General features: G+C 32.1%; 4 protein-coding genes across 6 annotated transcripts; 3 read left to right on the forward strand and 1 right to left on the reverse strand.

The window, feature by feature from the left end:
- The first annotated feature begins 245 nt into the window (after positions 1-245).
- On the forward strand, positions 246-3,244 carry LOC9306944 (probable S-adenosylmethionine-dependent methyltransferase At5g38100). The gene is made up of 3 exons (XM_002868760.2): positions 246-416; positions 2,048-2,716; positions 2,851-3,244. Exons 1-3 carry the CDS (start codon positions 339-341, stop codon positions 3,181-3,183), a joined length of 1,080 nt encoding a protein of 359 aa, XP_002868806.1. The 5' UTR covers positions 246-338; the 3' UTR covers positions 3,184-3,244.
- Positions 3,245-5,348: 2,104 nt separating this feature from the next.
- On the forward strand, positions 5,349-6,244 carry LOC9304879. Its single transcript, XM_021019875.1, has 2 exons — positions 5,349-5,610; positions 5,725-6,244. The coding sequence occupies exons 1-2, from the start codon at positions 5,531-5,533 to the stop codon at positions 6,170-6,172; spliced, it is 528 nt and encodes a 175-aa protein (XP_020875534.1). The 5' UTR covers positions 5,349-5,530; the 3' UTR covers positions 6,173-6,244.
- Positions 6,245-13,804: 7,560 nt separating this feature from the next.
- Positions 13,805-19,633, forward strand: LOC110226150. 3 transcript variants are annotated; one of them, XM_021016812.1, is made up of 2 exons: positions 13,805-13,965; positions 19,003-19,633. In XM_021016812.1, the coding sequence occupies exons 1-2, from the start codon at positions 13,886-13,888 to the stop codon at positions 19,460-19,462; spliced, it is 540 nt and encodes a 179-aa protein (XP_020872471.1). In that variant the 5' UTR covers positions 13,805-13,885; the 3' UTR covers positions 19,463-19,633. The 3 variants fall into 3 exon arrangements, with proteins under 3 accessions (XP_020872471.1, XP_020872470.1, XP_020872472.1); XM_021016811.1 differs by lacking the exon at positions 19,003-19,633 and adding an exon at positions 14,077-14,558 and having other exon boundaries at positions 13,816-13,965; XM_021016813.1 differs by lacking the exon at positions 13,805-13,965 and adding an exon at positions 18,718-18,885.
- A 1,340-nt stretch (positions 19,634-20,973) lies between these two features.
- On the reverse strand, positions 20,974-22,284 carry LOC110226900. Its single transcript, XM_021019812.1, has 2 exons — positions 21,329-22,284; positions 20,974-21,246 (listed from the first exon to the last, which is right to left on the reverse strand). Exons 1-2 carry the CDS (start codon positions 22,268-22,270, stop codon positions 21,190-21,192), a joined length of 999 nt encoding a protein of 332 aa, XP_020875471.1. The 5' UTR covers positions 22,271-22,284; the 3' UTR covers positions 20,974-21,189.
- Between the last annotated feature and the right edge of the window lie 2,797 nt (positions 22,285-25,081).

The following is a 25,081-nucleotide window of genomic DNA, read 5'->3' on the forward strand; positions in this document are numbered from 1 at the left end:
TAATTTTATACTAATTAATTAGAAGAAAAAAATATATAACATTTTAAATCAACCGCAATGTTGGTAAAAGATTACATATTAGTTAAATTCACATTATACATGTTACTCTCTAAAAATTACTTGATGTCAAACAATTTTTTCATAAATAAGAGTTCTTAATAAAACCCCGCAGCGTAGCGCGGGTTTCGATCTAGTTCTTCTAAAAATACATATTTTATTTGTCTTACTGAATGCTTACTTGTTCCCATCTTTAAAAATTTCAACTTGATTCGCCTCTTTCGTTATAAATATACAGAAACTAAGGTATTAAGAGATTATAAGTTCACAAAAACGGAGCAATGTCAACATCATCTCACTTGTACCCGATGAGCAGCGGTGACGATCAACACAGTTACATCCATAACTCTTCATACCAGGTAATGTTATGATATATTTTGAATTATATTCTCTTCTTGTGAATTCGAAATATTTGGATGGTTATAAGAGCAACCGTCTGATTAACCCATTTTGTCTTACGTAACCCTTTTACATAAGTCATGAAAAACCTAACACTTTCATAACAAAAATTGTACCTTTGAGATGACATAGATTCGGATAACTGGAAAAATTTGTTGGAAGAGGTAGTGTTCATCACGTGAAATTATCAGATATTTATGATAATTTTCCAAACTTTCATTAAGTTTTTGGAAATGTTAACTAATTATAAAAAAAAATCACACTCTTAGAAAATTTTGACGTGTTTATATATACCGTATAAATATTGTTCAAATTTCATTTCAAAACTTCCACAACTTTTGAATACGTTGACAGTCTGGAAACCATCATAAGGTTTTTTTAAACTTTTACATGTTTAAAACAAAACTCCATGTTAACCTGGTAAAAATATTACTATATTCAATGGTGGAGTTCTTTAAGGTTTAGGTGGTGTTATTCAATGATGGATTTTAATAGAATTGTAATCCAACACTAATCCAGTGTTATTCAACTAATGATTCTAAATCCAACTTTAAAATTTGGTGTTATTGGATCTCATACTTCATTAGATTTTAAAAGTTTGGTGTTATTCAACTAAGATTTAAAATACTTCATTAAAATCTAGTGTTATTCAAAACTAAAAGACTTGTAAAATCTTTGTATATTGAATCATTTGAAATAAAACCTCTTTGGAGTTTCATGAATAAATTATTAGAATCAAAATCCAAGATATACTGCAGAGATTTTGAAATCCACACAAACAAACTCTTACAAACAATATCTGAAAGCAAATCTAAACCTTAAAGAATTGACTTTAACTCCACCATTGAATAACACCCCCTTAGATTTGCTTTCTGATATTGGTTTTAAGAATCTGTTCGTGTGGATTTCAAAATCTCTACACTATATCTTGGATTTGGATTCTAATAATTTACTCATGAAACCCCAAAAAGGTTTCATTTCAAATGACTTAATATACAAAGATTTTACAAGTCTTTTAGTTTTGAATAACACTAGATTTTACAAATTGTAAAGAATTGACTTTAACTCCACCATTGAATAACACCAAACTTTTAAAATCTAATGAAGTATAAGATCTAATAACACCAGATTTTAACGTTAGATTTATAATCTTTAGTTGAATAACACTGGATTAGTGTTGGATTTCAATTCTTTTAAAATCCATCATCGAATAACACCACCTTAATCTTTTTTATTTGAAATGTTGGTTTTCATAGCAAATAAAATCTATTCTCTAGTCCCAATATCCTAAAATCTATATGTTGCTTCAAACTTCGCCCAAACTCATAAACTTTTTTAATCATATTTCATTATCGAACATCCAACCTCTCTCCCTCTCTCTTCTATTAACCCTTTTTTAAAAGAGTTATTTAGTCATATTTAATCTATAAAGTGAGCTTCTTACAAATTCACTTGATTATATGCTAGAATTTAATCATGTTATATTTTATTGCTAGAATTTCACCATGTTATACGTTTTTTTTTGTATTAGAAATAGATATTTGATCCAAAAAAAAATATTTTTACTAACTAAAATTATTATGTGATACAGAAAGTAGCTATAAGTGGCGCTGAAGAAAAGACAAGACGATGCATCTTGGAAAAGCTCGACCTCCAACTGAGTTCTGATTTTAGTACTTTTAGAATTGCAGATTTTGGTTGTTCTACTGGACCTAACACGTTTCATGTTGTTCAAAGTATCATTGATACGGTCAAATCCAGACACTTTAAAGAAAACAACGAACATAGCCTTGTGCCTCTCGAGTTCCAAGTTTTCTTCAACGATCACACCACCAATGACTTCAACACACTCTTCAAAACCCAACCTCCTTCCCCGGAACGCGAATATTTCTCTGTCGGAGTTCCAGGCTCTTTCTATGGTCGGCTGTTACCAAGAAACAGCATCCACATTGGACACACTTCATACACGATTCACTGGCTTTCCAAAGTTCCTGAACACGTATGTGACAAGAAATCTATGGCTTGGAACAAAAATTACAGTCAATGTAATAATTTGTTGGAAGAAGTTACCAAGGCTTACAAGGTCCAGTTCATAGAAGACATGGACGCTTTTCTTGATGCTAGAGGAGAAGAACTTGTGCCCGGAGGACTGATGACTGTAATAGGAGAATGTTTGCCTGATGGTGTGTCCTTGTATGAGACATGGCAGGGTTTTGTGATGGACACCGTCGGTGATTGTCTTATGGATATGGCCAAATCGGTAAGATAATTATACTTTGAATATATTCAAAAAGCATCATTTTTTTAAATACTATATCATTTCATATATTTTGTTTTAAAGTTTATAGGGTCATGAAAATTTGCTAGTAATAATTAGTTATCTTTCCTTTTTAGGGAATTACGAGCGAGGAAAAGATCGATGTGTTTAGTTTGCCTGTGTATTTTCCTCAATTTAGTGAATTGAAGGGAGAGATTGAGAGAAATGGAAGCTTTACAATTGAGCTGATGGAGGCCACAAGCCATCCATTGGAGGGTATGCCATTAACCAACGAGTTCATCATTTCCACGTTTCGAGCTTTTCTCACTACAATCATAGAAAAACATTTTGGTGATGGTGTGGTCGATGAGCTATTCGATCGACTTGCTAAAAAACTGTACAAGCACCCAATTGATTTTGAAATGCGGAAGAAACAAGTTGTGTATTATATCGTACTTAAACGAAAATAAATATTTGGGATAATGATATAATGAGTCATGTCTTTTCTTTCGGTAAGTCTTTTGGTTCAAGTCTTTGTTATCTTGCAAGTCCTTTTTTATTTGTTCAAGTCTTTTTTTTTTTCCCTGTCGAAGACCTTCATTTTTTCTTAAAGTTATATATGTTGTTTTCACTATGTAATCACCATAACAATACATAAGAAATACATATGTATTTGGTGTATACATTTAATAATAAAATGTTTTTATTTTTCAATGGGAAAATTGGAAAGAGAAAATTAGCTAGAAAGGATAAATTTACCCTAGTTTTGTGAATCTTGATTTTTTGTACACCGTTTGGTGATCTGAAATTTATATTAATTAAAATCCAACAATACCCTCAGAATTATAGTAATTAGGGGGTTAAAGCTAAGTTTGCAAATATTTTGAACTTCTTAAGAAACAAAAAAAATAATTATAAACCAAATAACATTTTTTCTTTTTCTGTCACAGTGCATATTGTTGATCGATAAGACCATCTCAACTCACCCAAATTTAATTTTGGAGTAAGATTTTCTCCAACCCATCTTCATTTTCAAGTCTAAAATAAGGATCTTATTTTTCTATATTTGGGTTCTCCATTTTTATTTTACCCTAAAAATTGAAAATTTTCATTTTGGAGTTGAAAAATAAAATTCGGTAGAAAAATTCAACTCCAAAATAGAGTTATTTTATTTTAAAAATAAAAACAAATAAATGAATGGGGAGTTGCTCTAAGCAAATGACGAATTGAAGATAATTAGAAACTTAAAGATATAATTTTGAAAGTAAAATACTGTATCCGCCATGCTTGGCTTAAATCTATGTCCCATAATAAAAACATCACGAGGTCGGAGGAAGTTTGTGAATAAACCACAGTCGGTAGTTGCTACTGTTTAAAGGGGTTTTCGAGGATCGTCGTCGCTAGGAATTACTTTCAAGATTTTTTTGTGGAATTTATTTTTCTTGGACGATTTTGTTTGTTTTTAGACCAAACAGTTGTTCTTGAAATTGTTTATCTTTGACCATAACAAAGCAGCATTTAAACTGTTCTGATCTGGTGAAGATGATGTCTTCTCCAACCGAATGGCCGGCGTTTTCAGTGTATTCGGAGGAATTCCAAAGCGACAAGGAAGAATTCTCTACCTTCTCTTTATCTTTAATTTCTCGTAATGCCAATGTAAAAGCGGATAATCTGGCACGAAAAGTTCGTACAGGCCCGCTTCATATCACTTATGTAAACAACATTCCCCAGAAATGGCTCTTTTGAGCACTAATTAATTTCGGATGACAAAAAAAAAAAAGCACCATTTATTTTGTCGTCTTTATGATACACATACAACTCAAACCACTAGGGATTTATGGATATTATTGTCTTCATGTACGTCCTTGGGGCATTGCTACCGATATCCAAGGCGACGTCAGAAAATAAATCAGAGAGTCTCGTATTATCAATATCTAAGAAATCTAAACCTCTTGATTCTTTTAAACCAAGCTCTTTACCTCCCATAAATTACGCAAACCAGTCTCAATGAAGACTTAGGGGGGTGTATTGGAAGTAGGATTTTAATTTTTTTTGGGATTTTAGTAAAATCACCTGTTATTGAATTTGGGATTTTCAAATCTCTTCTCAAATCCAATGTTATTCAAACAACAATTTCTAAAGTTGATATCAAATCAACTGTTATTCAAATAATAATTCCTATTTTGTTGTAAAGCAACGTTGCAAAGAGAATATGTTTTTTGTGTAAACCAATGTCGCAGTGTTTTGTTTTGTAAATCCAATTTTTCTATTTTTTGTTTTAAAAATCTCACCAAATCATCCAAGATTATCTATTTAAAATCACCAAATCTCATCAAATAAAATCTCACCAAATCATCAAATATTTTATAATTCCACCATTCAACTCACTTAACTTTCTCAAAATCCAAAATTTCCTAAATTCCACCAAATCCTCTCAAATCTTTAATTCAATACACCCCCCTTAACAAACCATGTGGAATTCATTTAGAACCTACGAACCAATGAATCTCCTTCATACATTATGTTAATTGTCATAATGTCATTTAGAACCAATGAATCTCCTCCATACATTTGTTAATTGTCATTTTTTCCTCGTTGGTTTCATCACCATCAGTGGTTTACAACTTTGCTTAATCCCATAAGACTCTACAAGCCCGAACAATAAAGCCCATGTGATAAACCCATTACCGAGTAAAACTTTATTCTATCTGAAACCTAGACCAAATCCCAACTTCAACACAATATGTACATATATCATTTGTAGACATTAGGGTTTAACGCACCCTTTTTTTTAGCAACCAGTAAATTATCGAAGCCATGACTAATACTAATGTTTCTGCTACTAAGTCTACTGAAACAGTCTTCCATGAATCTCCTAGCCTCCTCCGTCTCTGGTGGTGAGACTCCATAACGTTGACTTTTTTTCTTTTTTTCTTTTTCGTCCATTACTATATATAATGTAACATAACATAAGATCTATATAAAAACATTGTGTTAATGGTTGGTTGCAGGATGAACTCGAATGTACGATATGACATTGCGATGAACAGCTTCATTATAATCCTCAACATTGCAGCGATCATGTATATAAAATTTAACAAGATCCCCTTAAACGAAGGTGTAATTGCATTTCTGGCATTTATCGCTTTTTTCTATTTCATTTTCGGCCTAATAAGTTGCTTAGTATGGATTTCGGGAATCAAGGATTCTTCACAATGCAAAGATGCCTACATCATAGGACGCATCTGTCATAACTTAGGCTTTGTTATTTTCCTCCACCTCTGTTATTGTATCTCTACCCGTTTGGCTCTATTCGTTGGTCTACTCTTTGGTCTACCTTGTTGGCTATGGTATGCAAATGCCATGTTTGGACCGACTCTATGCAAAGAAATGGAAGCACAACGAGATTGGTGGAAGTTTGTGAGTCAACCTCAATCAGTTGCTGTTAAATTTAATTGAGTTTGAAAGAATTCAATTTTAATGCCTAATAAGTCGCAGATATGATATTAAAGTTTGTTAGGGTGTTTTTTTTTTTCTTAATTTGATTTATTGTAATCAATAAATAAAGAAAAGTTAATAAACTTTTGCTGTTTTATCAAAAAAAGTTGCTTGTTCAACGTGTTAAACATCCGTTAGCAGATTAACTATTTTATTAATTTTACTAATATATGCGATTGAGATTTTTCTACAAAAATATTAGTTTTGAAGTTTTTTATAAGATTGAAAAATGTTGGTGAATTTAAACTTGTGAACTGAAATTATTTTGAAAGATTTTGTTTCTAGGGTTTTCGAAAATTCACTACAAGATATCCATTAGAAGATCATCACTACAAGATTTTTTTTTGGTTTAAATCATCACTACAAGATACGCCTAATAAGTCGTAGATATTCTCCATTTTGACCGATTCTAGAAAGATTTTTTGTTTCTAGGATTTCGAAAACACTACAAGATATATTCTAGAAAGCTTTTTAGTTACTGATTTAACAAGTCCATAATTTTTCTGAGTCTTTTGTTTTTTTTTTTAATTCACATATCCCATTTGCCAAACACTTTTATTTCCTAACAATACTCATGTTTATTATTCTAATACTAATTGCCAAATACATAACAATCCTAACCTACTCTTTATAACCTAGTCTCCTTCCTCGGAAGTCGGAACGGGAATATTTCTCGGTTGGTGTTCCAGGGTCTTCTATGGCCGAGTGTTGCCAAGAAACAGCATCCACATCGGAAACACGTCTTACACAACTCATTGGCTTTGCAAAGTTCCCAAACACGTCTGCAGGCCCGGCCCATAGGATAAGCAAGTGAAGCCACTGATCGGGCCTCAAATTTTGAGGGCCTTTTCAGATAAATTTTTTTAAAAGCTTTTTCATATATATTATACTATGGATCATTAGATTGTTGTGTAAGACCTTTCTAAATAAATATTGTGGGCTTTTTCATATATAAGTAAAACACCTAAAGACTTGAATAAAAAAAATCCTAAACTCTAGAGAAAAAAAAAATCGATCATACACTTGTTAAAATTACTTTATATTATTTTCTTAGTTTTCTTTAGTTTTTTTTTTAATTTTCTTCTTGACTTCTCTGTATTCTTTTGGTAATTGTTTCATAGTTTTAGTTCATACTTTTGGTAATTGTTTCACATTTTTAGTTTATATTTTTAGCTGGTTATATGTTTATTTTTATTTTCTTTTGCTTGTTTCAATTCGTAGAAAAATGCCACCATTGGAAATGTGATATGAAAAGGGCATGTTTTTTAAGAATTGCGTAGGTCACTCAAATATGCCGGACCGGCTCTGCACGTCTGTGACAAGAAATCTCCGGCCCGGAACAGAAATTACATTCATTGTAACAATTTAATTGAAGAAGTGACAATGGCCTACAAACTTCAGTTCGTTGAAGACATGGGGGTTTTATTGAAGCTAGAGAGGAAGAGCTTGTACCTGGAGGATTAATGATTAAATTAGGTCAATGTTTACCGGATGGCTTGCCCATGTATGAGACATGGCAGAGTTGTAACGTCCCGACCGTCTCTACTAGTGGGCCCCACGTCATCTTTCGGGCCTATGGGCCCATTCTTGTCTGATGGCCGGTCCGCTACGTCCGAGAGGCTTTAAAGACTTGTTTACCGACCCTACAAATCACCACATGATCTTTTCCTGTGTTTTGTCATCACTCACACAGTTCCGACAATCACTTCTCGAAATGTCACCCATCCTGAAACTACTCCAGCCCAAGCACGCTTAACTGTGGAGTTCTCTCAGGTGAGTTGACGGAAAAAATAAGTGCATTTTGGTGACATAGGTGGCCAAATCAATTCTTTTAAACCTCCCCGCATCAACCACCATATTCCTGAAACCGAGGTATTACCAGAGTAATGTGTTCGATACCGTCGGTGATTGTCTTATGGATATGGCCAAACTGGTAAGATATACAATCACTACAAAAAAATATCTACATTGATAGCATACGACGATAGCTCATTTTCCGTAACTGTTATGAAAGATGAATCTTATTTTTTGATTACTATATAATAGCACTAAAACAATGCTAAGATAAAAAAATCAACAAATCAGAAGCGAAAATCACTTATTCCGCCAATACTTACATGAAAATTTCAGTTAAGCGCCATAAACTTCAGATCCAAAAAGTTTTAAGGGTTATAGTGTATAGCCAAAGCCAAAAAAAAAACTTACAATCTCTTTACGACAAAACACACAAAAAATGTTTTTTCCCCAAATCAAAACCTAGGTTCTCATCGACTCCGACTCCACTGTGAGCTCTTTGCCGGCCTCATTATCCTTCACGCCACTCTCTCCTAAATCTATCTCGCTCGCCTCCCCCTTTACGCCGATCATCCTTTCCCACCATCGAGTTTTTCTCTCTCTCCGGGTACGACTTTTTCTCACTGTTTCTAATCCTACGCCGCGATGTTGTGGATGGTGATTTTGTGTGTTCCGATCTAGTCTTAGGTTTTCCTTTTGTAACTCCTGAAATGGGTTTTTTGATTTTCTGTCTCTTTCTTGTGATTTCTGGATCTGATTTGAAATATGAGCACGGGTAGGTTGTGGTGTTTTCAGATAATCCTCTTCAGGCACTAGACTTGACTTGTCTTCAAATCGTCGACTTCTCTCTCTTTCTTCTTCTCTCTTCTTTCTCGATTCTCTGTTTTCTTCTGTTTACTTTGATCAAAGGGTATTCGTAGGCATGGGCATAATACCCGAACCCGAAGAACCGAACCGAACCCGACCCGAAAAATCTGATCCGAACCCGAACCCGAAGTTTTAAAATACCCGAACGGGTTCTAAATTTCACAACCCGAAAACCCGAACCCGAACCCGACCCGAACTCGAACCCGAACAAGTACCCGAACATACCCAAAATATAAGTACATAGTTATAATATATTAGTAATATTTATACTTGTAATAACCTAAGTGCCTAAATTATTCGGATGTTAAGATATTTTCGGGTGTTTTACTACTTTGGGTTAGATATGGGTTAAAATACTTGGGTTTTATAGATTTTTTTTGAGTATTTTTCAATACTTTGCATAGAATCGGATACAAAATTTCTAATATTTGGATACTTCGGGTAAACCCGAATCCGAACCCGAAATACCCGATCCGAACCCGACCCGAACCCAAAGTTTTAAAATACCCAAACGGGTCTTAGTTTTCTAAATCCGAAAAACCCGAACCCGAAAAACCCGACCCGAACCCGACCCGAATATCCGAACGCCCATGCCTAGGTATTCGCTTCTGTTGCTCCTGTTTACTGTGAACTTGAAAGCGTTTTTTTTTTTTTTTTTTTCTGTTAAGGGAGTTTTCATGTGTTTGCAGCTAACTGAAGACTTCTTCTTTACAGATATGTCCTACATAAGAAGTGGGGATCTTAAGTGGCACTTCTTCTGCCCCTTTAGTTTGTCTAAGACTAGGCTACAATTTAGTAAATAGTATAAGGGGGTGTTATTGGTTTGTGATTTAAATAGAGTTTTGATGACTTTAATAAAATCATAGAAAGTGAATAAGTGAATGATTTAGAAGAATTGTTAGAGAGTTTTCTATAGTCTTGTTGATTAGTTTTTCTATAATCTTGTAGAGTCTCCCAAACAATCTCAATATTTCAGCATACTTTCCATGACTTTATTTTGTAAAAAAAAGTGTTTAAAATCATAAACCAATAACACAATAATTGAATTCATTAACAATCATAGATTGTCATAGATTGTTTTGTTTTAGTTGAATAACACAAAACTTTTAATGACTTTATAAAACTCTTAATCCAATAACACAATATTCATTAAGATTTTAAATGACTTTTTACAAATCACAAACTAATAACACCAAACTTTAAGAGAGTTTAACAAAATCTTGATTGAATAACAACAGATTCTACACAACAATTAAAGTCATTAAAACTCTATTTAAATCACAAACCAATAACACCCCCTAAGACTTAATATGATGTTATGTATGACTTGTTTTTTTAATGTAATATTACTTTATTGATGATTTATAAAATATAAAAGTATATATATATATATATATATATATGTCCAATAAGTAAATTTTACAAAATTGGGTTCCAATATAAATTTTATTTTATAAATCAAATTAAATTTATATAGTGAAAGAAAATAGCACTAAACATGTGTTACAATAAAGTATATTATAGCGTTCTATTAGTGTTATAATATGAAAACGCTATCGTACATGGAGGTTTACCATAACATGCCAAAAACGCTATCGTATGTGGGGATCTACCATAATAGGGGCATAACATAGCATTTATGAAAACGCTATTGATGACATATAATAGCTCTTCTCTCTTGCTAACAATGTAGATATTTCTTGTAGTGAATCCCAAAACATTTTTTTATTTAGTTTTGTAATTCAAACTTCTGATATAATGTTAAGTTTCAGGGACTTTTATCTCAAAACAAATTAGCAATAAGTATATTGGTTCATGTTTCTTATATGGGATTCTAACCAAGAAATTATAGTTTTAGATCATTAAAAACAAATGAATTAATGCTTAAGAGATGATAAATTACTAGTAAACATCTGCTGTTTTTCTATCGTAGGGAGTAACAAGCGAGGAAAAGATCGACTTATTCAGCTTGCCTATGTATTTTTCTCAATTTAGTGAATTGAGGGGAGTGATTGAGCAAAATGGAAGCTTTACAATTGAGCTGATGGAGACTATAAGCCATCCATTAACCAATGACTTTATCACTTCCACGTTTCGAGCTTTTCTCACAACAATCGTCGAAAATCATTTTGGAGATGGTGCAGTCAATGAGCTATTCAATCAACGTAACTGGCTAAGAAACGTAACTGGCTAAGAAACTCACTATGCACCCAATTCTATATCGTACTTAAAACGAAAATGAATGATAATGACCTACGTAGTCATGTCTCTTCTTCTTTGTTATGTCAAGTCTTTTTACTTTTGGTCAAGTGTTTTCTTTTCTCTGGTCAAGTGTTTCCTTTTTTCAATGTTATGTGTATCGTTTTCATTGTGTAATAACCATAAAGAAATAAATATGCATATTGTATAAACCTAATTAAAAAATGTTTGTCATTTTGCAATTATAAACTAAATGAAAATTTGTTTTTGAATTCCATGATTTATTATAAACTTACCTTTTCTTTATAAGAAAGAACAACCAGAGACTCTAACATATGTCTTCACACAACCTAAAGAACATGTTTGAGGCAACTTCACCACTTCACTATCTATATAAACACGTGTTACATGTCTTCACTTTTTGACCTTCGAAATATGAATAAGGAACGAGACCGATTCTTTTGGTGGACCAACTACCCAAATATTGCAGTCGTAAAACATCAACTCTAATCCGCCCACCAGGGTTTAATTTTTTTAAGTAGAAAATATATCACAAATTAATATGATACATGTTAAAAGATATCTAAAATATCTATCAAATAAAATCTATATTCTTACTAAGTTCTATATAATGTTAGATTAATTATAATTTTGAACTTTTTAATTAAGTTAGTACATTTATTTATTTTTCCATCGAAGTAAAATATATATGTACAAAATAACTATAATATTTTTAAAGTTTTGTCCAAAATAAAATATTTCTAAAATTTTAACCTTTTATTTGCTTAATTAGGTTGATTTCCAAATTTTCATTTTCCATCACCAGCTTCATTATAATCCTCAACTTTGCAGCGATCTTGTATATGAAATTCAACAAGATTCCCTTAAACGAATTTGTTGAATCTCGGATAGGTTTCTTTTTTCCTTATTTCATTTTTCTCTACTTCATTTGCGGCATATCGAGTTGCATGTTATAGATTTTGGGAATCACAGAATTTACATTATGTGAGGGAGCCTACGTCATGGGACGGACGCATCTGTCACAACATTGGCTTGGTTATTTTCCTCCAATTCCTTTATTTTATCTCTACCCGCTTGGCTCTATTCGTCGGTCTACACTTTTGTCTACCCGCTTGGCTCTATTCGTTGGTCTAAATATCTCTCTATATTTAAAAATCAAATAGTGTACGTTTACAATAGAGAAAAGTCAAATAGTTCAAAGTCAAAAATTTAAGATCATTCTTCATTTTCATTTTACTAATTCCATCAAATAAAATTGTTTTAATTTTTTTTTACCAATAAAAACATCATCAAACTCAAATTTCTCGAAATTAATTTAATTCAATTAATCATTTCAACATTTCCCTAATAAATGATCCATGTTGCTATCATTTTTATAACTATGATATTTAAAAAAATAAAATACAAAATTAGTATGCAAAATTAGTTTTGGTTTTTCTTTTGTTGTATAAAAAAACTATCAAAAATAATTTCTTATTTCTTATTTATTTTGTGACATCAAATTTTTTAAATGGAATCGCAACCTTCCAAAATAGAATCGTAAGCTTCCAAGGAGCTTCCAAAATGAAGTTTTTAGAAGCGTTATGGAAGCGAGATTCCGAAAGCTTCCGAGAGATTCCGATTAAGATTTCGAAGCGGGAAGCGGACGTCCGACGAAGCTTCCGTGCTTCCTAGCTTTTAAGTGTGTTGGTTTTTTTTTTTCTTTTTCTTTCCTTTTCTTTAATAGTTGATTTATTATAATAAATAAATTAATAAAACATTCGTCTCGCCTTTGCCAATGCCTTGTTCAGGCAAGGTAGACCACCACGTCTTCTTGATCTGGTTCCGTGTTGTTGATTGAATGTCCTCATCAATATATCTTCTAGTTCTAACAAGATCTTATCATCTCTACATGTAACATTTTGATATTATATATGTGAAATTTTGTTGCACATGCAATATAGGGACATTTATGCCATACTTTACAAAACAATTCAAGTGTCAAAATTCGAACTTCGTTAAAAAAAAGTTGTAAATGTAGACATTTAACCACTTGATTAAAAAACTTTTTCGATACAATTTGAAATATTAATTAAAAAGAAATTTTCAATCTGACTTTGAATAGAAATAGTTAATCACAGACATATATATATATATATATATATATATATATATATATATATATATCTTATTTATTCTCTGGTTATATAAAACAAAATCGATGTAAATTTAGAGAAAAATAACAAGTTTACCAAAATACTTTTATTTATCCTTTAATAAACCCGAAAGAAAAAATAATTATTATTCCTATTTTTTTAAAATTGTAAATTTCTACAAAAATATATAACTTATTACTAATCCTTAAGAGAAAATATAAAATTAGATTATCAAAAGAAAATTTTTAACAAAAGAAAAACCTTTTGTTTATTTTCTTCTACTAAAGGCGAAAGGAAAATGATTGTTATTATTTTTTAAATGATATTTTTCGTTATTTCAGAAAATTATATAATTTATGATTAATTCTAAAATAAATATTGCATAATGAGATTATCTTAAGAAAATTATACCATACGTTTCTAATTCCAAAAAAAGGGACTCTTTTTTTAATATAGTAACAATTGTTTTTAAGTCATTCTTTTATATATATAATAAGAAGATATATATTAGATATCGATGAACTAAATCTCAGGAATGAAATTGGATTAGGTTAACGAGAGGTCTATATATCTCTAGGCATTAGGGTTTTAACTACCGAGCAAAGCCTCATTATAGAGTTTTCTTGCGCAGCTTTAGCAATCAATTATCGAAGAAGTCATGACTAATACTAATGTTGCTGCTAATAAGCCTACTTCTACTATCGAAGATGAATCTTCTAGTCTCCTTCGTGCATGGTGGTGAGACTCTATATCAATGATTTGTCTTCTTTTTTTTTCCTTTACTTTATTATGTAACATATATAGATTGATTAAACTGAATCTGATCCTCTTAAATTATATTGGTTGCAGTATGAACAAGAACCTACAATACAACTTTGCGATGAACATCTTCATGATAATCATCAACATCGAAGCAATCTTGTATATGAGAAACCACGAAATTCACGTAACGGAAGATTATTCCTCGTTTTTGACACTCTCCGCTATAATCATCTATTTGCCTTGCGGCCTAGGAAGTTGCATTCTTTGGGTTTGCGCAATCACGGATGTTTCATTATGTGGAGACGCCTACCTCTTCGGACGCATCAGTCACAACATGGGATTTATTTTCTTCCTAGAACTCCTCTATTGTATTTCTCCCTACTTGGCTCTACTCATTGGTCTACATGTAGGTCTACCTTGTTGGCTATGGTATGTAACTTCCATGATTGGACCGTCTCTATGGGAAGAGATGCAAGCTCTACGAAATTGGTGGAAGTTTGTGAATAAACCACAATCAGTTGGTAGCGTTCAACGAGGCTATTCAACAAAAAAAGTTTATTGAATTTGAAAGATTTTAATTGAAAACATATGGTTTTTTCTTAAGTTTATTATTTATTGTAGAAAATAAAAAGATTGAATAAACATTTTTTTTTTTTTAGTAAGAAAACACATACGAACAATTGTGCACTAGAAATTGGAATTTTCTAATGGGATTTTTTTTCCTGAGATAAATATTAGTTTGGAGCTTTGTTGTCACAGTAAAAAAGATTTCTTGAAGTTTAAATTGGGAATGAATACTAGTTTAAGGATTTTTTTCCTAGGTTGTTTAAAATAATTCTGAATAATTGTGATGACTTACTTTCAAATGAACCTCCCAAAAAAAAAAAACGATCGTCGGAAATTATAAGACCATCAAGTTCTCGGAAACATTAAGCTAAAGTCATTTGGTTCAAGGGCTCGGTGTCGAAGCACGCTTTCACATTTTGGACAACTAATCTAAACCACCTCCCAGTTAGATCACGTCTTCCACTGCACAAGAAGCTGAAAATATCATTGTGCTTATTGAGAATAATTTTGGATCTATATTTTCTAAAGATTACGAAGATTTATTTCCTAATTCCCCAATTGACCCTGCGAATCAAAGAGAGATAAAAACAAAACTCTAAACTTTATAAATTTAGATCATGAATGGCTAAAATCTTAAACATATTAACAAAACCCTACAAACTGTAAAACTCTAACTCAAAAGAAAAAAAAAATATATTCTCATTTGAAATACAATAATAAATTAAATAAGAAATATTTATCATAATATTAATTTAAATTATGTGCTTAATTATGAGAATGCCTTCACAAAAAGAAATATGCAACCAACAAGACTCCGAATGTTCTTGTGATATTTAAGTGTATTGAATGTTCGTTAGAACTCATAGTTAGCCTAAACATATAGTTTTGATAGTATATATATATATATATATATATATATATATACTAGATCATCACCCGTACTACAGTACGGGTTAAATTTTATTTATAACAAAATTTATATATTATATATTTTAGAATATAGTTGTGATATATTATAATAGTAATTGAAAAAAATTTAGATTTTTGTCAGTTCCCATATATAATATTAGAATGAATATATTTTCTTTTTTTAATTATACTCAATTATAGGTATATTTTTTAAGATATGAAAACGGAAAATAAAATTATTTTAATAAATTAATATGGTCTCAATAATGAGTTAATTTATATTAACAACTACAAAATGAGATTGCATATAATTCAGTTAGATCAAAAATCAAAATATTATAAATGAATCGCTTCTAAAACGTAGATTATTTTTAATTAATTAAGAAAGTTAGATATTATTTTGAATTAATTTAGGAAATTCCTTTTTCAATTTCTAATTCTTTGGTTGTTGAAATAGATATTTGTTTGAGGTAACTACGGAATTTACCAATTATTCGCGTAATCGAATATGTTATGAACATATATTTAGTATATAATATACTAAATTCAACATGTGCGTGAAGTCTATATTTTTATTTTAGAATCCTAATGAAAATATTGCGTGCACAATCTATTATTCGTTATTTTCAATATTTTGTGGTGTCAACTTTATTTAATCTATCTGATCATATAATCTTAACATGCCGTCTATTATAAGGATCATAATTTTATATCATATAATATATTATATTTAATATTCCACCTACTATAACTATTTTAAATAAAGGGAATATTGTTGATTTGGGCCTTTTTTGGTCCAAAAATTTGAGAAATGGAATGAATACCCATACTTACTCATTTAGATATTTTGGGCTTCGTCAAAAGACCGTTTTGCCCCTGCCTATTCTTCTCCTTCATTCTCTCTCGACACCAACCCTGCGGCTCCTCCGACCAAAATTTTTGATTCCGACCACAACCCTCCCTTTCTCAGTCAAATCCATCAACACCATATTCGTGCTCCCTCAACATCATATCGGTTACTTTCAACACCACCTCTTTTGTTTCCGAACACACAAATCCGAAACACAAAACCTCCGCCGCTAAAATCTTTTCCGATCCCATGAATTCAATCAATTGCGTTTTGAATAAAGAAGCTAAACCCTAGGGGATACTATCTAGTAAACCCAAGGGTTCAAATCGAAACGTAAATCAAATAAAAACTACTTAATCTATCTTTAAATCTAAACAAAATTTGTCATTGGATCTCATCATCTCCTCATCCGTCACTGGATCTCATCATCATCACCACCATTTTGTTTACAGTGTCTTCATCTTTGTCTCGTCTCTTGACCAACACCACCGGATCTTGATCGACACCATCATCTCCGACATTTTTCACAAACACACACAAAACTATGGGTAAGGGTAATGTAGACATTTCAAGTCAGGAGAAAATGCCTAAAACCTAATGCTTGACCGACGTACCGGAATTGGTAATTTTGGTTGGAATAAAGCACAACCCGGTAATTTTTTTAGAAAATTAAATTAAAGTATTTATAATTTATTTTTATTTTAATCTATTAAATATTTATGATATTCATTAAAATATTAAATTAAACTATTTTTAAATGTTCCAAATTAAAATCTTTAAAAGTATTTCTTGTAGTATATAAAATTATGAATTTCAAAAAAGAATTACATGAAATTAAATAGAAATATTCAAACAGTTTTTTTTTTAAAAACATCTAAATATTCAAACAGTTATAAGGATCATAAATCATTTGTTAATATAATATATTATATTTAACCCACCTATTATAAATATTTGTTTTAAAAAAATCAAATTAGAGTATTTATTGATGATATTCTTTAAATATTGATGATATTCTTGAAAAATATCAAGTAAAACTAATTTTATATGTTGCAAATTAAAATATTTAAAAATCTTATTGTAGTATATAAAATAATACATTTCAAAAAATAAATGTATGAAATTGAATATAAATATTCAAATTCTGACCCGTTACTCAGTCGAAATTTTTGTTGAACTTATTTTTGGTTAAAAGAAATAGGGAGACTCACAAAAATACCCTTTTTCAATATCCTTTTACAAAAATACCCTTTTTAGCTGTCTATTTTTAAAAATACCCTTTTTATGTACAAAATAACTAAATTACCCTTCTTTTAGTAAAATACATCACAAATATATAAGGAAAATACGAGAATGTGCACACATCAAAATTAAAAATTTGATTTTGTAAAAACTTGTAAAACCTTTAAAATACCTTGTAAAATGTTCCCGCAAAAAATTTTCCACCCAAAAAATTTCCCGTCAAAAATTTGTTTTTGCGGGAAAAGTGATATTGCAATAATTTTTGGCGGGAAAATTTTTTGCGGGAACATTTTTTGCGGGAACATTTTACAAGGTATTTTAAAGGTTTTACAAGTTTTTACAAAATCAAATTTTTAATTTTGGGGAGTCGAAAATCATGATATGATGATTTATTTGTTTCATTAAAATAGAATCATAAAAAGATGAGAGGTGAAGTATAATGATTAATAACAAATTAATATAGTAAGTTGGATATCAAATCTTATATGTTCATTTTGATTGGTCATTTTTTTTTTAAAGTTAATAATATATTTTCTTTTTTAATAATTAAATTGCATAAATTAGTATTTGTCTTGTTTATCTTTAATGAGCTGAATTGATTTACTCTTTAAATTTTTATCTCTAATGGCATTCGAATGTAATAACTTACAAAGGGAAAAATTATTAAAGGATAATTATAAATTGTACTCCTCAAATAATAGTATAGAATATATATATATATATATATATATATATATATATATATATATATACTTGTATTGTTTTGGTTCTAATGAATCGAATTTACTATGGAATGATTATGATTGTGTTTAGGCTAACGAATATGAGTTCTAATGGTGTGGTCGAGACTCTATATTTATAGTTTAATATCTAAGGCAAACAGTCATAATTATCTCTTAAAATTTAATTTTTAAAAATTAGAAATTTTTTTGATACAAATATCGGTAATATATTTAGAATTTATCTTACTATTTTCAAAAAAACAAAAGAAAGATTCCATATTATCCACACGTTTTTATCGTTTTACCCTCACAAAAAAATAGAAAATCGGATTTAAAAGTGTATTCATTAAGGGTGATTAAGAGAATTCATTTTAATATAATTACAAGAACCATTTTTATAATTATATAAATAAAATAAATAAACTCAATCAGGCTTGGAACGGGCTAGGTTAACAAGAATCCTATATATACAAACTAGGGTTTAACTACAGAGCCACGTATCATAACTGAGTTTTCTTCTACATCAATAACAACAAATCAATTATGGAAGAAGCCATGACTAATGATACTACAATCGCCCATGAATCTCCTAGCCTCCTTCGTGCAGTAAGTCTACATATTAATGATTTTCTTTTTCACGTTTTTTTTGTCCATTACTATATAATATACGATTGATTATATGAATTTAATCTTCTAAAATTATATTTTTATGGTTGGTTGCAGGATGAACAAGAACCTACGATACGATGTTGCCATGAGCAGCATCATTCTAATCATTAATATTGCAGCGATTGTGTATATGATAACCCACAAGATCCCCTTAAATAAAGCTGATCCAGCTCTTTTAATTTTGGTTGTTTCCATTATTTTCTACGTCTCGTTCGGCATAGTTAGCTGCATCAGTTGGGTTATGGCAATCGAGAATGTCCGCCTAGCATCTGAAGCTTACGTCTATGGACGTATAGGTCACACGTCTGGCTTTGGTATATTCCTAGACCTCCTCTATTCGATTTCTCCTCACTTGGCTCTACACTTCGGTCTACCTTGTTTGCTATGGTTCGTAGCCGCCATGATTGCACCGTGTTGTCCCTATCTATGGAAAGGTCTATGCAAAAGAGTGCAAGAACTACGAGATTGGTGGAAGTTGGTGAATCGACCACAATCGTCTGTTGTTATTGTTTAAGGTCGTCTTTTCTTGTTTAAGATGTGAATTTTAGGGTTTTTTTTTCTTTTTTTTTTTTGCTTTCTTTTTTCCTTTTAAGACCATCGATTGTAGTTGAAATTATTTGATAATCCTTAAATCACGTTTTTTTGGTAACATCTTTTATCATTTAATCAACTTGGAATATCAATATTTATTTTGTGTTCATGAACATTTTTTTGAGCAAAATAAAACTTTCATTAAATCGAAATTAGGGTTCATTACACTCTAGACCAAGAGCATTCTTTGCCAAAGAATCAGCTTGGCGATTATGATCTCTAGGAATGAAATTAAAAGAGCAAATTGAAAAAACTGAAGATAGAGCCAGGATATCGAAGGGAATCCCGTGGAGATCCTTTGAAAGGAGTTTCCGATTGAGAGCTTTGATAAGCACTTGCGAGTCTGAAGCGAAGAAGATATTGGTGAAGCCCGATTCGATTGCAACTCTAATCGCTGAAAGAGTTGTCATCGCTTCGGCCACCAAAGGAGATCGGATCCGAGATACTGCGTAGAGCCTTGTTGAGTGGTTCTTTCACCTTGATCTTTGAAGATCCATCCGAGGCCAGCCTTTGAATCGTCTTTCCAGGCTACATCTGTGAAACATTGGACGGTATGCGGCTGAGGCTGGAGAGGGGTCTTAAGTGGCCTCCTTAATGATTCTCTCGCTAATGGCTCTTTACGATTTGCTAGGAACTATTTCTTCGCAAATAGCATGTTTTCTTGTAATGCGCAAAAAAAAATATTGCCTGTCAATTTCTATATATATATTTTTTGTTTTAAATTCGAGTTTTTTCGAAGTTCTTTCTTTTATTTTTGGAACGACAATGTATTTCTCCCCCATAACTTTCGTATAGCCCCACTTCCACCCAAACTTTCACTCTCTGTCTTATTCTCCCCAGAATCATAGTTCTATATTTAATTACCCCCAAATCTTAAGTTCGAGACCTAGTTGTACATAGAGGTTGGTTTATTGGGATGAAGACGTAAACCGGATACGAAACCAAGAAACCCATACGTCAAACCGAACTGAAAACCAGAGTCGAGTTAATACCGGACTTATAACCCGCAATATCAACGTTTGTTTAAAAATCCCCAATTCCAGAAAACTAAGAACCCTAAAAAAAGCTCAGAATTCAAATCATCACATCGAAGATCCAATTTCAAATCATCACATCGAATCTCTGATTTCTTGTATCACATCGATATGAACAATGAGTAATGCATCCGGAATTTATACTTGAACGTCAAATCCCCAAATGCAAGTAGAGAAAGAGATCTTTGAGGAGAGGGTAGAAGATGTATAGTGAAAAGCGAGATTGTTGATGTTCTAGGTTATGTGATCATGTTTGGTTTGAATAAAGTGCTTGGTTGATTCAATTGTGATGTAATGCTCTTATTGAGAAAAAAAAAACAGAGACGCATTTGGTTGTTATTTAAAAAAAATGCATTCAACAGAGAGAAAACAGAGACAAAATGGAAGTTAAAAATGCATTCAATATGCATAATTTGGCTCAGACCAGTTCATAACAAAGACAACAATTAAGAAGCTTGAAAAACAAAGACAAATTAGACTCCAAACAAACCCAAGACACATTTAGTTTAAAAGCCTGAAAAACAGACATTAGAGGCAAGCTTCTTAATCCTAGAAAACAGACCAAAAGCTTTAACAAAAAAACAGACCAAAAGCTTCTTCTAAGCTCTATACCAGCTCAGTTCAACCTCATTTCCTGCGTGACAGTTCCTTGAGAAGGTTCACCTTGAGGAACCTGTAATAACAACACAAACAAAAGAGTTAAACAACACACATAAAACATAGTACGTAGACACATTAGAATATGAAACACAAACCTCTTTCTTCTTCTTATGAAACCTAGAGTTGTGATTAGCCTCACCACATACCCCACAATGCATAACTCGTTTTAGAAGCTTTGGTTGCTTCTTCAAAGGAGACTCATTTTTTCCTTTCTTTCTTTTCACCTTCTTACTTTTTTTTTTCCTGCCAGGCTGTGGAGGCTCAGGAGCTGGATGCACTTGAGGAGTTGTTCCAACAGGCCAAAACCTTGCACCTCTTAATGGAACAAGACCCTCTGTATAGTTCTTCTTCCATTGAGTTGTACGAAACCAGTGGCAGACATAATCCTCAACTTTAAGTTTCAACTTAAGGATAACACCATATGCATGTACACAAGGGATTCCTGTGATGTCCCATTTCCTACAGCTACAAGTCCTCTGATTCAAACTCACACGGTAAGAACAACCATACAACATAGCTAAAAACATCTTGTTTGTACTTCGGTGAACCTTAACTTCTGCAGCATCTTCAAGCTCTTTTGCAAGATATTCTTCCACATATGGTGTACATAAACCCTTGTGATCATGAGATTTAACACTTCTTTTGGCAATACGTACCATTGCAAGCCGAGCAATCATTTCTAACATAGGCACCAGTGGCTTCTCTCTTGCTTTGACTATCGTGTTGTTAAATGATTCTGTGGAGTTGTTCTCAACATCTTCAACATAGTGGCCAATTTTGTAGAAAGCTCTACACCATCTCATTGGGTTTGACTTCATCACATCCTCATAAACACCCATATCATACTGCTTCAATCTCTCTAGGTTTTCTCTATATTCAGCCTCATTATAACTCCATGCTAGATTCCAGATAAACGGCTTTATCTGTGATTTTTTACCATGATTTGCCTTCAAATTCCCATATATGTGTCTGACACACATCCTATGTTCAATCTGTGGTAACTCTATCTCCACAGCTCTAATCAATCCCTGTAACATAACCACAAATTAAAGCAGAGAAAACATAGTAGAAAAACAAAGTAATAACCAATACAAACATTAATACCTTCTCACGATCCGAGATCAATATGTATCCTTCACCATCTTTTAGTCCCAAATCAGCTTTAACCTTGTTCACAAACCACAGCCAATTAGGGCCATTCTCCACTTGGACAACGCCCCATGCCACTGGATATATAGCGTTGTCCGCATCTCGTCCTAAAGCTACTAACAACTGACCTTTTGTTTTTCCTCTTAAGAAACAGCCATCTACTCCTAATATCGGCCTACAAGACTCTCAAAGCACACATAGAATCTATTGAATTCATCTTCACCATTCTCATTCGTGAGGGTATCAATTTCCACCGTAGAACCCGGATTTGATTCTTCTATCTCAACACCAAAATCTCTAATCCGTGCAAATTGCTCATCATATTCTTTATCAATCCATTTCAAAGCTTTAAGCCTAGCATCTTGGCACTGAGGCCTCGATACACTAATCTTCCATTTTTGCATTATCAGTTCTTCAATCTTCATTGGCATAAAGTAAACAGGTTCATCCCGGATCTTGTCAAGAAATAATCTTGCAATTACTGGCACTTTCATCAGCTCACACTCCCCATTAACCGTACAACTATGCTTTTCCTTAAATTTCTTAACTTGCCACTTATCAGACTTAGAACTAACTGAGCAGTAGATACGCCATTCGCAACCATCAGCATTACAACGATACCCAAGCTTTGTTTTATCATACCTGTACTGCCTGATATTCCTACCCGATCGAAGAGCGTAGTCGAGGACAGCTTCTTTAAACGCGATTTTATTGTAGAACACTTGGTCCTTGTACAAATTCCCATCACCACGTCTGATATCAATACGATCTCTCCCCCGTTGAACATCTTCGTCTTCGTCACTATCACTCTCGGGAATGACATCGTGACGAATACACGGTTCATCGACGAATTCGTTTACTGCTTGCTCGAGGTTGAATTCACTTCGTGCGGTTTGGTCTTCCAAATTTTCATCATCGGGTTCCTCATCAATATGAACATTGTTCATCTCGATCTCGAGTACTGACATCGGCGAAGATAAACGAACTCGCGATTAGAGGTTTTGGGTCACTTTCTTTTCTTCGATATTGCAAAATCACGATTACGTGGGGAAGGGTTTTGTATTTGGGATTTTTCTTGTTTAGTGGATTTATGATTTGGGGGTAATCGGGTCTAGATTTCAAGTTAAATTGGTTTAGGTCCGGCTTAAGTTTGTTTATGTTGGTTAAAACTTGATTGGTCTACAGTAAACCAATATTAATCCAGCCCGATGTGTAAATTAATTTCGAACTTTCATTTTATGTGGAGATATGTATCAAATTTTAGATCTGGGGAGAAATAATTATAGAACTATTTTGTTGGGAAAAAATAGAGAGAGGGTGAAACTTTGGGTGGATGTGGGGCTATATGAAAGTTATGGGGAGGAAATACATTGTCGTTCCTTTATTTTTTATGTAACAAACTGAACATACTCTTTCGCTAAAGTTAGCGGCCTTATCCTAGATGGGTCTTTCCCAGCTATATGAGCCCACCGTCGCATGTCAAGGTCGGTATGTGCCGGACTAATTGATAGGAACTAGGCCCAAATGGAGTCCACAAGACCTTTGAGTAGAAAATTCCCAATGTTAACTTTAGATTTTGGGTGTCCTTAGGTAGTTAAAGACGAGAAAAGAAACAAAAACTTGAGAAGCAAAGTTAGTGGTTGGGAAAAACAGACAAGAAATCATATGCCAAAATGCTGTTGTGTACATGGAGATAATGTGGTAAAAGATATTGCGAGGTAAGTTGATTCACAATGTTGGTTATTAAAGATATTTTAATCCAACGATGCAAGTAATAATATAGCTATGATTGGTAACACGAAAAATGGCGGAATGACGTTTTATAATCCGATTATGCAAGAACTTTACCAATCAAGAAAATTTGTATGATATTTACCAAAACACAAACTCAGGATTTGAGTTTCGCCTAAAAAACTTCAAGTAAAACTCATTGTGCAGATAAATAAATGAGTATATAGTTGCTTATTTCATCACACGATTTTTCATTTTGCGAGTTTTCATTTTGCAAATTTTTATCCTGCATGCGACTTTTCAATATCCGATTTATATCATTAGGCGATTATGCGGTATTCCCAATCATAGCCGATATTCTGATTCAAAATAATTTTTGAAATGATTCAACCTAACATGATATTTGAATCATTTTCAAAGAATCTACAATATTAAATAAGTGAAGAACCAGAGCTAGATCTAAAAATCATACCATGTTAGGGTTGAATTCGTTCATCAGTTGAAGTTATTTTAGCTCCACCTTAAGCATCTCGAGTACTTACTGCTTCTCACTTTTTTACAAGATGCTTTGCATCTAAGGCTTATGCATTTAACCCTAGTGATCCAGATTTTCGATCTTTTCCCGTTCGAAAAGAGTTCTTTAAACTGAACCAACTTATGAAACCAAACTATAACATTTTTAAAATTTTGAATTGATTTAAATCATGCATTATTCTTTGGACATATGTTGTTAAATAATTTAATTGTAATTAACTTTAGGAATTTTTTTAACATAAGTAGATAATGTTATTGTTTCTCCTTTATCTTTTTGTATAATATATACTAACAAATCTTCTAAGAGGATCTTATCTAACTAATTAGTGATAAGCTTCCTTATCAAATATACATGTGGCAATGTGACAGTATATATGTAATTTGTTTCACAGGTAATATACAAACATGTGTTATATATATTTTATAAAGTAATA

Source organism: Arabidopsis lyrata (genome assembly GCF_000004255.2).
Source record: "Arabidopsis lyrata subsp. lyrata unplaced genomic scaffold ARALYscaffold_7, whole genome shotgun sequence".
Classification (NCBI taxonomy): Eukaryota; Viridiplantae; Streptophyta; class Magnoliopsida; order Brassicales; family Brassicaceae; genus Arabidopsis; species Arabidopsis lyrata.

What these genes read in the sequence shown, in the direction of transcription:
- LOC9306944 (XM_002868760.2), top strand. Translation starts at nt 339, where the DNA reads ATGTCAACATCATCTCACTTGTACCCGATGAGCAGCGGTGACGATCAA. An exon ending in TCCATAACTCTTCATACCAG is followed by an intron (nt 417 to 2,047) that starts GTAATGTTATGA and finishes TATGTGATACAG; the next exon opens with AAAGTAGCTATAAGTGGCGC. An exon ending in TTATGGATATGGCCAAATCG is followed by an intron (nt 2,717 to 2,850) that starts GTAAGATAATTA and finishes TTTCCTTTTTAG; the next exon opens with GGAATTACGAGCGAGGAAAA.
- LOC9304879 (XM_021019875.1), top strand. Translation starts at nt 5,531, where the DNA reads ATGACTAATACTAATGTTTCTGCTACTAAGTCTACTGAAACAGTCTTC. An exon ending in AGCCTCCTCCGTCTCTGGTG is followed by an intron (nt 5,611 to 5,724) that starts GTGAGACTCCAT and finishes GGTTGGTTGCAG; the next exon opens with GATGAACTCGAATGTACGAT.
- LOC110226150 (XM_021016811.1), top strand. Translation starts at nt 13,886, where the DNA reads ATGACTAATACTAATGTTGCTGCTAATAAGCCTACTTCTACTATCGAA. An exon ending in AGTCTCCTTCGTGCATGGTG is followed by an intron (nt 13,966 to 14,076) that starts GTGAGACTCTAT and finishes TATTGGTTGCAG; the next exon opens with TATGAACAAGAACCTACAAT.
- LOC110226900 (XM_021019812.1), bottom strand. Translation starts at nt 22,270, where the DNA reads ATGTTACAGGGATTGATTAGAGCTGTGGAGATAGAGTTACCACAGATT. An exon ending in TTCATAAGAAGAAGAAAGAG is followed by an intron (nt 21,247 to 21,328) that starts GTTTGTGTTTCA and finishes TTGTTATTACAG; the next exon opens with GTTCCTCAAGGTGAACCTTC.